Source organism: Arachis ipaensis, chromosome B04 (assembly GCF_000816755.2).
Source record: "Arachis ipaensis cultivar K30076 chromosome B04, Araip1.1, whole genome shotgun sequence".
Taxonomy (NCBI): domain Eukaryota; kingdom Viridiplantae; phylum Streptophyta; class Magnoliopsida; order Fabales; family Fabaceae; genus Arachis; species Arachis ipaensis.
The window spans coordinates 20,490,426-20,505,058 of NC_029788.2; the positions used below are offsets into that span (position 1 = coordinate 20,490,426).

The following is a 14,633-nucleotide window of genomic DNA, read 5'->3' on the forward strand; positions in this document are numbered from 1 at the left end:
TTAATTTTTTTTAAAAATATTAGAAAATTATTAGAACATATTGTTTTTATCCAGCAGTTAGTCAATAATATATAAAGATATAAGTTAAAAATAGGTTGTTAGATTAATGAACGGAATAAATTATATTGAAATGGCTAAAAATACTAATAAAAAATAATAAATTTGGCTGTTTTTTGAGTTTTTATTTTTTTTAATTTTTCAGACTTTTTTCGTAATATAATCTGGAATGAGTCTGTAAAATATTTGGGTCAAGAATTGAGATATATAGGTCAGTGTCTCCTATGACTATGAGACAAGAGCATAGTAGTTCCCCTGGCTCGTTCTCTGAACCTCCACTCTCTTCCTTTCACCTTTCGTTTACCATCTCTTTACGTCACACCCTTTACCCTTCACCCTTCGATTACGATACACAAACCTACCTCCACCCTTATTCAACTACTTCTCTTATATATTCTTCAACTCTTCTCTTTATCATACACAACAACACTTCTTCATCCATGGTGCTTCCTCACTTTCTTCCCTTTCTGCTCTTCTTCTTCCTACTTCTTGTTGCTGATGGCAGGTTCGTGGTGGAGAAGAGCAGCATCACGGTGCTGTCTCCGCACACCATGAAGGCCAAGCACGACGGCGCCATAGGAAACTTCGGTGTTCCTAACTACGGAGGATTCATAGTGGGATCCGTACACTACCCTGACAAAGACTCTCATGGTTGTAAGCCTTTTGAAGGTGATAAGCCTTTCAAGATTCACTCTTATCGCCCCACTATTCTTCTCCTTGATCGTGGAGGTAACTACTTCTTTTTCATTCTTTTCGTTGACTTTTTTTACAATCACCGTTGACTTCATTCATCCACCACATGCTAGTTTCATTCTTATGTGAAACTCTATGCTCCTGTGTTTTCTTTTAGCGATTTCTGAGATTGGTTATATCTAAAGATAAGAGTGGTTCGTGATTTGTTGTATCAATGATGATGATATAATTTATGCATCTGTCGATTAATCTTTTTTTTCTTTTCTTTTTTTTTTTCCCCTGTTGCTTTAATGTTTTCTCTTTTTGTTTATCGTAAAATATTGTATGTCCCACAATTAAAGTCTCATACTATTTCCCTTTTTGTCTTTTGGCCCTCAATTTTGTTTATATTTATTTCTTGTTCATACACAATTCATTAATTAATCTCATTTAAACTCCTGCTCCCATTTCCGGATTACATTACAAGAAATGCTTCAAGCTATCAGAATTTATTGTTTTTGACCTTATTTAGCCATCAATTCAATTTCGTTAATCTAACTCCTTTAATTTAATAATTTAACAACATATTTTATCTCATACTTTTAAACGATGATAACTAATTAATAATAAAAAATAATAAATTTTAATAGTATAGAAGTCCTCTTGTCTTATATTCTCTTCCTTGCGGAGGAATACCTCTTTAGAGTTATTTGAATGATGTATTTGTACTTGGCACTGGCAGAGTGTTACTTTGCGTTGAAGGTATGGCATGCTCAAATAGCTGGAGCTGCAGCAGTGTTAGTAACTGACAGCATTGATGAGACCCTAATAACCATGGATTCTCCAGAAGAGAGCAACGATGCAGATGGATACATAGAGAAGATTCAAATCCCCTCGGCGCTGATCGAGAAATCCTTCGGCGACGAGCTGAAGCAAGCACTGAGCAAGAAAGACGAAGTCATGCTTAGAATTGACTGGAGAGAATCAGTGCCTCACCCAGACAACAGAGTGGAGTATGAGCTATGGACTAACAGCAACGACGAGTGTGGCGCTCGCTGCGAAGAGCAGATGAATTTCGTCAAGAATTTCAAAGGACATGCTCAGATTCTTGAGAGGGGAGGCTACACATTGTTCACTCCTCACTACATAACCTGGTTTTGTCCCAAGCCGTTTGTAGAGAGCAGACAGTGCAAATCTCAGTGTATAAATCATGGAAGGTATTGTGCGCCGGATCCGGAGAAGGATTTTGGAGAAGGATATGAAGGGAAGGATGTGGTGTATGAAAACTTGAGGCAGTTGTGCGTTCATAGAGTTGCCAATGAGAGTAACCGTTCTTGGGTTTGGTGGGATTATGTAACAGATTTCCATATCAGGTGTTCTATGAAGGAGAAAAAATACACCAAACAATGTGCTGAAGATGTCATGAAATCATTAGGTAAATGCTTACTGCTTTTGCCTTTTATAATCAACACTAATCTTGTACACTAAAAATAAACTACCAAATCAGTTATAAGTGTTAGAATCTAAAATACACATAAAAAATATGTGAAACAACATACAAATAAATAGTGGTTAATTTGATAAGTGATTTTTATTGTTAGTTTTTAGTATGCAGATGACATTTTTTATCAATACTAATGTATATAACTAAAATTATGGTGTGGATGTAACAGATTTGCCTATAGAGAAAATTAAAAAGTGCATGGGTGACCCCGAAGCTGATGTGGAGAATGAGGTGCTAAAGAATGAGCAACTACGCCAGGTCACATTTTTTTCTTTCTCTTTAAATCTGAATTCAAAACTTTGTAAAAACTTAAAATCTTCCATCAAATAACACAACCTTATATATGGATTTGGTCATTCATTCCATAACATTTAGAGGAGTTTTCTTTCATCTGTGAAATTCAGATAGGGCATGGATCTCGTGGCGATGTCACCATCTTGCCAACTTTGGTTATAAACGATGTCCAGTATCGAGGTTAGTAACTTAAATACCTATTTCACAGACATTCTGCTTAACTCTCAATCAAATATTGTGAAGTATGCTCTATCGTCGACTATAATTTTCAGGAAAATTGGAGAGATCTGCTGTTCTAAAAGCTGTATGTGCTGGATTCGAGGAGACTACTGAACCTCCAGTTTGTTTAAGTGGAGGTTGGTGTAAAACTTTTGAGTTATGAAAAGTTTTCACGCCATTTTATCAACATAAGTATGATTTCTAAACTTGTCATATTGGTTTGTATGTGCTTATCAGATATTGAGACTAATGAGTGCCTTGAAAGAAATGGAGGATGTTGGAAGGATGAGAGGGCTAACATAAGTGCTTGCAGAGTAAGGAATATCCATAACCACCATTTTTCTTTCTTCAAAGATTATTTATATGTAAATATCATTGTCCATGTGTGTGTGTGATTTGTTGGCAGGATACTTTTAGGGGAAGAGTTTGTGAGTGCCCTGTTGTGAAAGGTGTCCAGTATAAGGGTGATGGTTATACATCATGTGAAGGTATGCCTTCTTTTCCAATCTAACAAACGTGGTCTTCCATTTTTTTTAAAAAAATTATTAAGAAAATTCAGTTCGTTTTGAAATCATAGCTTTTTCTTTAAGATTATGTTGACATCATAAGAAAACAGAGACATTTGTAAATTAAAAGGAAATAGCTAGTTTAGTTTGACAACGACAACCGTCAACCAACCTTTTTTCTGGTACGGTCGGCTTCATGGGTTCAATAATCCTATTGTGTTATTTCATCAATTTCGCATATAAATAATAATTAAAAAAAAACTCAAATTTTAAGTTTAAATTAGTTCTAATGGTTTGCAGGAGCATAGATTTATATAACAGTTTTAGTTTTAGTTTATGAGACCTATTGTAAAAGTCCTACATTACCTATTTTTCTAAGGTTTTTCTTCCTCTATTAGCATAAATACCCTTATACCTGTGTTGTGCAAGTTAAGTTATATGTATTCTATTCACATTGTTTAATTTACACGATAATGATTTTCTTTTTAATTAGACAATGTGAGATTTCTAACAGTAAATATAATAAAGATGTCTTAAGGCACATGTTTAAGTTTAGTAAACATTTTTAAGGAATTTTTGAATTTTAATTTTAATAAATGAACAATAAATAGTCTAAATACATTGGGAATTTAACTTTGGAATTTTCTTATACAAAAATTTTCTTAACTAGTAACATTAAGATTTGCTTTAGCTAAATCCATATAATAAACTAAACTTAATAGTATACAAATCTATGCTCCGCTTCATTTACGCTACAAATTTTTCAAATTTCTGTCTTGCAGTTTTTTCTCTTTTTTTTTTCGGTGTCCTGTTTTGCTCTATAATAATACAAAACATTCGTATGTCAATATTAGTAAAATATTCAAAGCTCAAACATCTAATCCAGGGGGTCCACGGTTAATACATAATAGAGTGAACATACTACTGAAGAACAAGAAAAGAAGAAACTCATTACATGATCTCCATTCCCTATTTAAGAGGAAACTTGTTTTCTTACATGTTTTATCTGTGATAATCAAAGAGATATTCCAGTTTTTTCATGGTGTTGCTGAGACTTGCCTTGCCTTATTTTACAGCTTTTGGACCTGCAAGGTGTTCAATAAACAATGGAGGTTGTTGGTCAGAAACTAAAAACAAATTAACTTTCTCAGCTTGCTCAGTTTAGTACTGCTTAACCAACTCTTATTCACGTTTCTGGTTGTTATAAAATAGTAAATATTTATTGAATCACTTTCCTTGTTATGCTTCAAAGCTTACTGAATTCAGTTTATGTGTAAAGGAATTTATAGTAAATGGTTGTCGTTGCCCAGTTGGATTCCATGGGGATGGATACAAATGTGATGGTAATATCTGTTTCCACTCATGCAACTCAAATGACTAATTTTGGAAGAATATAATTCTATTCTTAAACTTCTCTTTTGGTTTGATAGATGTTGATGAATGCAAGGACCGAAGCGCTTGTCAGTGTGATGGCTGCACCTGCAAGAATACATGGGGTAGCTATGATTGCAAATGCAAAGGAAATCTTCTTTACATGAGGGAACAAGATGTTTGTATTGGTAAGATACTAAGCTAAGCACGAATAAGATTATAGTTTCAGATTAAATGAATCAGACTATAGACATGGATTTTTAAGTGACAAAATAGTTAGTACTTAATTAAACATTCAGTCTAAAACCTCTAATACCAATTGCTTCCAATGCACTACATATTCATTCAAAATAAAAGCGCCAGATTTTCCTTACTGTAGGATCCTTATATGTTTTGTTCAAAGGTGGATTAGTTATTATGACCACAATAGTGTGCTAAGCTAATCTACAAACAGATCATTTCAACACAGATTCATTTTACTCAACACCTTAGGACAGTAAATTTACATGATAAAAAACTTGCCTGTTAACAATGCAGAAAGAAGTGGATCAAGATTTGGGCGGTTCCTCGCATTTTTGGTGATAGCAGTTGTTGCAGCTGCCAGTTTAGCCGGTTATGTATTCTACAAATACAGACTCAGGGTAAGTTGATTTCCAGAAAACAGATGGCGCAAACAAAATATCCTCATTAAATTGGAGATCCAAGTTAAGCTCCACATTTAATTATCTCTACCTTCTTGTAGGCTTACATGGACTCGGAAATCATGGCTATCATGTCCCAGTACATGCCACTAGACCAGCAAAATAATGTAGCTCATGCCGAAACTGAACCTTTACGGTCACAAGGCACTGTATAAGGTTTTTACTCTGTCTTTGCCTTACAATTAATTTGCTTTGAGTTTTCCTTTGGTGGAGAACAAAATTTTCTTACTTAACTACTATCTGCATTTTGCAGACATAATCTAATAATGGCAAAATGATTGAGCTACACACAGTAAAATCCAAATCAGAGAGGTGGGGTATATGAGCAAGATTGGCGATATTCATGACTTGACAGCAAAGAATGGTTCACAACTTTATAGTTTAGTGTAGGGCAATTATGCAAACTATTTCGTGCATACATAAATATTTCCTAGAATACCATCTAGTTTTTGGTTTTTTGTAAATAGAATTGTTGAGATGTAATGGCACACTTGTTTTAGTATCAGGATTCAACATAGATACTTCCCAATACAAGTAAAGACTTTGGTTCTTTTGCATGGTCTTAAAATATAATCATCTACTGTAGTTCACCAATCAATATTTCACTCAGCATTTTGCAGTAGATGATGGTAATAAGGTATAACATCTTGTATGCTCTTATGGGGTAATGACCAGATGGCTATCCCTTTTACCATTAATCTAGTATTACTCAGAGCTCTTCATTCGTGACAGTGAAAAAGTGTAGCAAAGGGAGGAAACTGAAGGCATGAGAAACGGGGCACTTGTAAGCATGCATTACCAACTTCAATTGGAGAAGAAATTCTTTTCAAAATCATTGCTGGTGTTTTTGCAGCAGTGATTTAGAACATTAGACCTTTGCCAAACGAACAAGTAGAACAATCTTATGATAGACTTATGGTTATTGGTACGAACATAAAATGATACTGTTTATCTGAAAATAATCGATGCTATTGGCATGTGTAAAGTTGACATACCTTAGTTGAAGGATCAATATCTCCAATTGGTTTTTCCTTCACATTTCAAAGTCCATTCTTTACCACTTTGATGCTTCTTTAGTTTGTTTCTTTTCAAACAATGAACTGAAAATAAAAACACCCATTCACTTGGTACAAACAACAATTTTATCTTATAGTACAAACCCTAAAAACATTGCTCTTGGCTTAAAAAGTTGCCATTAAGAATTCCTAACAAATCAACAATAACAACTAAGTAATTTCAGCTAAGCATTTTTAATCTAATCATGCAACAAACATTCATTCTTATCTAATTAACAGTAACACCTTACCTGTTTCTACTCATTCCACCGAGCAATGACGCGTTCCAGCACCGCCAAAACCCTCTCCTTAGATTCTTCCTCATCATCACTGCCGCCGCATTTCTCGAATCCCAAAATTGCATCGTTCAACTCCACCGCATCCTCCACCCTCGCCTCCTTCAACATCCCCCGATAAATCCACTCCCTCAAGCCGCCACAAGAAGAAGCCACCCCCTCGCCAGCCACCACCATGTCCCTCGCCGCCGATAAACCCTCGAACACGAATCCGTTCCTGCAAAGACCTTCGACGACGACCTCGTAGACCTGCCTGGTCGGGGGGGAGGGGGAGTCAGGGCGGCGGAGCCAGCGGAAGACGGCGAGGGCGGGCTTGCACATGCGGTTGTTGAAGTAGGAAGTGAGGAGCATGAGGGCGATTGGGGAAATGTGGTGGTGGATTTGAGGCGCGTGGCGAAGGCGCGTGAGGAGGGAGAAGGTAGGGGAGGTGTCCGGGTGGGAGGTGAGGGAGTGAATAAGTGGGGAGAGAGGGAGAGCGTGGAGAGGAGTAGTGGTGTGGAGGACGGCGGAGGTGAGGCGGAGGGCGGTGGGGAGGTGGTCCGGTTGAGAGAGGAGGCGGGGGAGGAGGTGGTTGAGATTGGAGAGTTGTTGTTGTGTTAGAGGAGGATAAGGACGTGTTTGGGGATGGGAACTTTCTTGCTTTGAACAATAAGAATAAGAGGTTGAATAGTGTGGTGATGGTGGTGTGAGAAATGGGGATTTGGAGGGACCGTGAAGAAGGCGTTGGAGGAAACTCATTTTGCTGCTCCTCGCCATTGCTACTCACTTGTCAGTCACTCAGTTGTCACTACTAAAAGTCTAAAACTAAAATGAATCTGTGTTTTAAACTCCTTTTTCTTTTTTTTTCGAAGGGATCTATTTAAAATTTTTAATTAATTTCCGCTTAATTTGCTTTCCGGTAAGACCATTTCCAGACTTTGGGATTTTTTTATATAAATTAAATAAATGTATTATTTACGAATATAAATAATTTGTAGTATTTTTACAAAATTATATCGTATTACATATTTTGTTTATAGTGTAAACGAAATAATTTTAATATATTTTGTTTACTGTAAATAAAATATGTAAAAAATTTTAAACACGTATTGGAAGTTGATATACTCCACAGATTTCGTTTATAATATAAATAAAATACGGTATAAAAGTATCATTTTTAAAATAATAAAACGGTATTAAAATATAATTTTAAATCGATTTAAAAAATTAAATTTGATACCTCTTAATTGAGTATGGGGAGGATATGCCATTTGAATTATAACTCATTGGCTATCTCATCTATATTTTAACATTTAAACTAATAACTTTCTCATGTTATTACTCTATAAATCAATTTTAACTCAAGTTACATAATTTAAAACTGCCAATTTAATATAACAAATTTTATAAGATTTTTCATGTATTTTATTATTTAAAATGTTCAAATTATATTAAAATTTTTAAATTTAAATTATATATCGTTTAAATTTTGTTTATTAAAATTTTTAATTTTTTTATGTTTTTATTTTTTTTAGTACTAATTTAAATGAGATGGTTTTTAGAAAATAATGTGATGGTAGTTTCAAATTACATTATTTGATCGTTTTAAATAGATAGTTTTAAATTACGTGTTTAAATGGGCACGCAACTTGAGTTAAAACTGCTCGTTAAAATCCGTCTATCTTCCATATTAATCAAAACGTTTTCATTGGTAGAATGACAAATAATAACAAACATAACCGAATTTTATTAGTTATTAGTTTAAATTTTAAAATCGGGCCTGCTACACATCCATGTAACCATGTAATCAAGTTGGCCCAAACCCAAAACAACTAATGCGCTTCCAATCTCATAAAAAAAAACATGACTTTCACGCGCCCCATACAAAGAAACGACTACTTCATTCGCGCTTCATTATGAAAAAACGTTCATTCTTCTTCAATACATACGAAACCGCTCTGTCTCTTCGAATCTCTCTCAAAATCACTCAAACTTTAGTCATGTTCTCTGCGAAAACCACTACTGCAGCATAATCGCGAGAAGATTTAGCAATGAACAACCAAAAGATAACGAAAACAGCATCACAGACTACCAAAGGTATGAGAAAAACTTCTGTTCATATGAATTCTTGCAATGTCGCATTTCTCCTAGTTGCATTTTAGGTTTACTGAATTGATTTTCTTCGTTTAGTATATCGAACTATTGTGAATGCATTTCTACATTATAACTAGGGTTTGGAATGAAATTTATTGTTGTTTTTATTCAGTTCAGTAGACAATGTAACTAGCGCTTTGAAATTGGTTGTTACTCTATTCAGTACTTTTTTTGCATGTAGAAATACTATTCTTGATGATTAAAAGTTGAAAACGATTTATTCTTGACATGAACATTGTTCGGTTTGGTGGCATTCTTGAAATACTATGATTGAATTTTTACAGTAGTATAACTAGGATTTTGGAATAAATTTTGTGGATATTTTTAAATTTGGCCAAATGAATTTTATTCGGTTCGGTGGCTTCCTTTTGCTTTGTTCGGTGGCTTTTAATTGACTTGATTAAGATATACATACTTGTGTTTATTGGTGTATTGAGTGAAGTATTGACCAACCTTTTTCCTTACAGCAAAACAGAACAAGACAATGGCAACAATGAAGGAGAAGCCGCACTATAATGTAAGCACATTAAATATATTTATCCGCTTTCATTCGAATAATATCTATTTTGTATTATAAAACTTGCAGAAAACTCATTATTGCAGATGTCAAACAAAGGCAATGGCAACAGTGTACAGGGATATGACTCAAGAAAAGAAAGATATAGTGGAAGAAATGGGATTTGGTGCCCTGGCACATGTCTCAGAAATGAATGTCTCTCATGCCCTGTTGAGAGAATTGATTAATCACTTTGATGAAGAGAAAGGATGCTTGAAAACTCTCCAGGGCAGAATATACATAACTTCTCAGAAAGTAGCAGCTGCCCTGGACATAACCAACGGAGGTAATACACTTTCCACTTACTGTTTATTTTTAGTTTATTGGTTTACAGAAAATTAAACTGAGTCTTTTTGACTGATTTTTGTTACTAAAAGATTGTAGGGAATCATTTTGATGATAAGGTTGATTACAATAACCTGAATCCAGAAGACAAGGAATATGCTGGATATGAGCGTAGAAGGAGAGGAGAACCGAAAAAAATTCAAGAGGACTTTTGTTGTTTTCATACAAAAGTACTTCTTGTTGCCCACAAAAGTAAGTGTGGCCTCCCCAATCCATAAGCCATCGATCTTTCATGTGGACAACATTCTGGAATGGAATTGGGCAAAACATGTGCTCAACTTCTTGATAAAAGGAGTTGAAAACAAGAGAAAGGGGAGGAAACAGTCTATTGATGGCTGTGTTTTTGTGTTGATGTTGATATACTTTCACGAAACCAAGTTTCCTCGCCCGTTCGCACCTGATGCTCCCCCAGCACCTTGGGTGGCCCATTGGACAAAGAAAATGATGCTTGAACGGATTTCTAGAGAAGCAATAGAAACATTGGTAAATACTCTACTAATTTTTTCCTAAAATTTGGTTTCAAATGTTGTTAAAATACTCTACTAACTAAATAAACTCTATTTTAGGTTATAATTAATTTATTTGTCCTACTGGTAATTGTTCACCATATGAACCTTTTTCGGTTCGGTGGGACCGCTCCCATTGCTTCACCTGATTGTTACTGTGTTCAATTGAGTCCTTGTGCATGCAAAAATATTTCTTTGATTATTAAATAATTATCATGTTTTATGGCTTTTTATTCAGCACATTAGTATCATTCGGTAAAGTGGGTTGCTCATGTTGATTAAATGGTTGTTATTGTATTTTTCATTAAATAATTGAGTCCTTGTTTCTGTTTTAGGGACTTCTGTACAAAAAAGAAAAAGAGAATGAAAAAACAGAAACAAGGAAGTTGGATAAAAAAGAAAAAGGAAAGAAAATAAAAAAGAAAATTGTCAATCTGGATTCTTCTTCGGAAGAAGAAAGATTTTCCAAATTTGAATCTCAATCTAAATCTGACAAAACACCACCGGCAAAGAGAGCAAGACAAAAGAAGGTGCTTGTTGAGAAGGATTCACAATCAACAAGTGAAACTGAAAGCATTCCCACGGATTCAAAAAGCAAAAGTGAATCCGAAAATCGGTAAGTTTAATGTTCATATTGATTTCATTTAACTTGTATTTTCTTAAATTTGTTCTTATACACTTGTTCTTATGTATTGCAAAGAAGAAGAAATCGAAAAAACCGAAACAAAGAAAAGAAAACAACCACCGAAGGTGGTTAAAAAACAAACAAAAAAATGAAGCCTGTGCCGACAAATTCAAAGAGCACAAGCAAATATGAAAGCCAGTAAGTATTGTTCAGCAAATGAATTTCTTTCGGTTCAGTAGTCTTCTAATTTTCGGTTCTGCTTTTTAATTATTTTCGGTTCGGTGGTGTCTGTCAGTTTGGTTGAATTGATTGTTATTTTCTTGTTCTTGCTTATATTTTTCTCGGTTATAAATTCGATGTGTTTGTCTGTCTTGCAGAGAAAAAGAAATTAAGAAAACACCCATAATAAAAAGAAAACAACCGCAAAAGGTGGCAAAAAAACAAACCCAATTTGACAAGGAGTAAGTTTCTCGAATCAGATTTTCTTTTATTGATACTTTCGTTTTAGGTGTATTGATACTTATTTTATGAACTTTCAGAACTGAACAAGCAAAAGACAACGCTACATAAAGAAGAAGGCAAGCGTTGGAGACGATAAGAGAAAAGAGATAAAAAAAAAAAAAAGAAATGATGGAGCTCAGTCAACACACATTGCTCCGGATCAGTTTGCCTCAACAGAGGCACGAAATGAATCCTCTCAGACGTAAGATTCAATTTCTTATACCAAGTTCTTTTCCTTTTTTTGCTTACTTTTGCTAGAACTTTTTGTAATTCCTCTATATTCAATTAATAATATTTATTTATCTTGGTTAGACTGCCAACTATAAATCTCAGAAGTGAACCACTCTTGCAGACTCAGGAAAGCTGTGCACCGTCTGTAAATGCCCAAGACAAAACCAGGTTTGTTGCACTCTTTACTTTCGGTTCGGTGGTTTCCAAAAAAGAATTTGATGTGTTTCTAGATCTCTACTTTTAATCTTGGTTTCTATTTTTAATTTGTATCTTTTTTTTAGGAAAAATACCCCAGAATCCACGGTAAAATATTTTAGAAAAAAGAAAATACATCCAAGAAAGACTTTAAAAAGTTCACCAGTGTAAGTTACAAATATTTATGTTACTCTATCATATTTAGGTAATTAAATTTTGTTTAATTAATCTCGCGGAAAACGTGTTTAAATGTCACTAGCGCTACACCCAATTCTGAGCTACAAATCATTCAGGTTCAACAAGAAACTCATTCTGAACTTTGAAAATGTGAGCTTTCAATGTGCGGATTCCCGTTTCTTAGAACAAATTCTAATTATTCAACATTAACTTCTTCCTTGTTTACATTCTTTAGAAATCCTCTTTCATTGTCTCTTCCAAGTTTTCTTCAGGAAGAGTTGATCAATGATGAATTTATCTATGTCCCTCCAGAAAGTCAAACAAAACAAACCTCTGATAAAGAGTAAGTTTATAAATATTTATTCACCACATGAATCTTGTTCGATTCTGTGGGCTTGGTAATTTTAAATCATTACTGAAATATTTGCTGTTTAATGCAGCATCCCTACAAAAAATAACAACAACAACAACAACAACAACAACAACAACAACAACCACCTGAATTATAAGTTTTTCCATTATTCACCACATTACTTAATTTAGGTTCAGTGAATTTGGTTATTTTAAATCACTTGATAGATAATGTGTTCAGGATTTAGGGTTATTTTAAATCACTTCAAAATCTATTACTGCAGCAGCCCTCTGGAACCACAGCACCAGCCCAACAAAGAAGCAACAGTGCAGCAATCAGAAGAAGAAGTAGATGTTAATGTGTAAGTTTAACTGCTTATACAAATCCCAATAATTTCACTTCACTACATGTTTTAATTGTAAGTTTTATCTCTTCTGTTTCTTACAGCTACCCTCCGGAACCTAAAAAGCAGGCTGTCGAAATATCTTCACCGAGAAAAATAGAGCCAAAACTTGCGTTGTCTCTTACGAGTTCTGTTATTGAAGAATTATTGAAAGACGACTATTTCTATGAAATTTTTTATGATGAGTAAGTTGCACATAAAAGTTCTTTTTATTAATTTAATGAGTTGTTTTTGAACTATTATCTGTTTAATGCAGTAGCCCTGTGGAAGAAGAACAGCAACCTAGCCAAAGGGAAGATGATATGCCTTCCTTTAACCTTGGGATAAGTCCACAAGAATCTCAACCAACTGATCCCTCTAAGCCACCTGTTTCATAGCTTGAAGTCCTGACAGAGGCGGTTGTAGATGCTGGAGTAACGACAGCATTAAAGTTTGCTGAAGCAACAACTTCCGAGTCACCCTTGCCAGCTGTTGCAGTTTTAAAAACTCCGGAAAAAGAAATAAAAATCTCAAAGGAGTTGATCGAAAAATGTTATCATTGGATGACACATGTAAAAAAGACAAAAGATAGTAGCAATAAATATGATGCAATATTCGTCTTGAAATATGAGGCGCTTTATGAGAGGTTAAGAGAATATTTCATGTCTCTAATGCCCAAAGAACAAGTGCATGCCTCGGTAAATTCTTTCCCAATTGCTTTAACAATAATAATTTTTCTAAACACTCTTATACAGTATATCTCATAACTTTTCTTCGTGTAGGTTGCCAGTATACATAGCATGATTCTCAACCAAATCAAAGTTCGGTGGTATCAGGAACAAATATACATTGTGCCGCTAGATATTGTGGTAAGCTAAATTTCTTATTCACTGCTGATTCATGTTCGGTTTAGTCAGAATGTTAATATTGGTTCACCTGAATCTTATGTGTTCTGTTGAGTTCTTTTGCATGAAGAAAACTTTTTTCTTCATGATTGAATATTTTTCACATCATATTCAGCATATGAATTGTGTTTGGTTTGGTGGAAATTTGATTTAACTGATCTTCGTTTTGCATAATTTTATGTTGGGATACATGGCGTGGAGTACGTTGATAAAACGACAAACAAGGCATACCGGTTTGATATTGAGCAGTATGCCCACCACCGCCAATTTTTTGACAAAAGAAAACTTGCTTCACATCCATTTGTAAGTTGTAATTTCTAAAAATTCTTTAATAATTCTCTCATTTGTTATTTATTTCCACTGAAATATTCTATCATTTACCCACAATTCAGCTATTTGTGCCAATTTGCAACGGAGCTCATTGGTGGTTGTGGATCGCTGATGTCAAGAAAAAGAAATTCTATGTGTTTGACCCTATCAATAAGCCGAAAAAATATATATCTGAATCAAGAGTGATGCTGAACAAATTTGTTGTAAGTTATTTTTCTTGTAAATTATTCAAATAATTTAGTACATGAAATGAGTTCGATTCACCATTGACACTTTCTTTTTTAAATTTTTGTGTCCCTTTCAGGGATTAATAATTTCTCAGATGAGGGTTTACACTGGGGCGGAACCCTTAATGGAAGATGGGCTGGGAAAAGAAGCAGAGTATATCCAACTGAATGGTCAACGTACAGAGTAAGAATCTTTCTCTTCTATAGTGCTATATTTAATGTATTTTATTTTGTATACTATTAATCGTATTATACTCAATTCTTGCTTAGCTATGATTGTGGAATATACATCATGAAATGACTCGAAACAATTGATCCACGAAAGATCAAAAGCGGGAAGAGATATAAATATAGAGCTTGGACACAAGTAAGTACTTTCTAAATTAATAAACTTTCTTTTCTTATTTCAGTTGGGTTCATTTGTTATGTAACTAATTCCTTTCAATTGAAATGTAGGAAGAGATTGATGACTTCAGGTCCCAATATGGTCCAA

At 34.4% G+C, this 14,633-nt stretch overlaps 2 protein-coding genes across 4 annotated transcripts; one reads left to right on the forward strand and one right to left on the reverse strand.

Moving 5' to 3' along the window:
- On the forward strand, positions 251 to 5,908 carry LOC107639095 (vacuolar-sorting receptor 6). Its single transcript, XM_016342513.2, has 13 exons — positions 251 to 786; positions 1,472 to 2,164; positions 2,403 to 2,491; positions 2,638 to 2,707; positions 2,800 to 2,883; positions 2,984 to 3,060; positions 3,153 to 3,234; positions 4,329 to 4,411; positions 4,532 to 4,595; positions 4,683 to 4,811; positions 5,161 to 5,264; positions 5,366 to 5,480; positions 5,578 to 5,908. Exons 1-12 carry the CDS (start codon positions 282 to 284, stop codon positions 5,477 to 5,479), a joined length of 2,094 nt encoding a protein of 697 aa, XP_016197999.1. The 5' UTR covers positions 251 to 281; the 3' UTR covers position 5,480; positions 5,578 to 5,908.
- Positions 4,035 to 7,508, reverse strand: LOC107639096. Of its 3 annotated transcripts, XR_002360833.1 has the most exons (4): positions 6,631 to 7,504; positions 6,320 to 6,424; positions 5,146 to 5,245; positions 4,035 to 4,337 (listed from the first exon to the last, which is right to left on the reverse strand). XR_002360833.1 is itself a non-coding variant. In XM_021120952.1 (2 exons), exon 1 carries the CDS (start codon positions 7,429 to 7,431, stop codon positions 6,637 to 6,639), a length of 795 nt encoding a protein of 264 aa, XP_020976611.1. In that variant the 5' UTR covers positions 7,432 to 7,508; the 3' UTR covers positions 5,160 to 5,245; positions 6,631 to 6,636. The 3 variants fall into 3 exon arrangements, 1 of the variants encoding a protein (XP_020976611.1); XR_002360832.1 differs by lacking the exon at positions 4,035 to 4,337 and having other exon boundaries at positions 5,160 to 5,245; positions 6,320 to 6,426; positions 6,632 to 7,506; XM_021120952.1 differs by lacking the exons at positions 4,035 to 4,337; positions 6,320 to 6,424 and having other exon boundaries at positions 5,160 to 5,245; positions 6,631 to 7,508.

Coding starts and splice junctions, on each gene's coding strand:
- LOC107639095 (XM_016342513.2), top strand. CDS start 282: ATGACTATGAGACAAGAGCATAGTAGTTCCCCTGGCTCGTTCTCTGAA. Junction 2,492..2,637: donor AGAATGAGCAACTACGCCAG/GTCACATTTTTT, acceptor TGTGAAATTCAG/ATAGGGCATGGATCTCGTGG. Junction 5,265..5,365: donor TCTACAAATACAGACTCAGG/GTAAGTTGATTT, acceptor ACCTTCTTGTAG/GCTTACATGGACTCGGAAAT.
- LOC107639096 (XM_021120952.1), bottom strand. CDS start 7,431: ATGGCGAGGAGCAGCAAAATGAGTTTCCTCCAACGCCTTCTTCACGGT.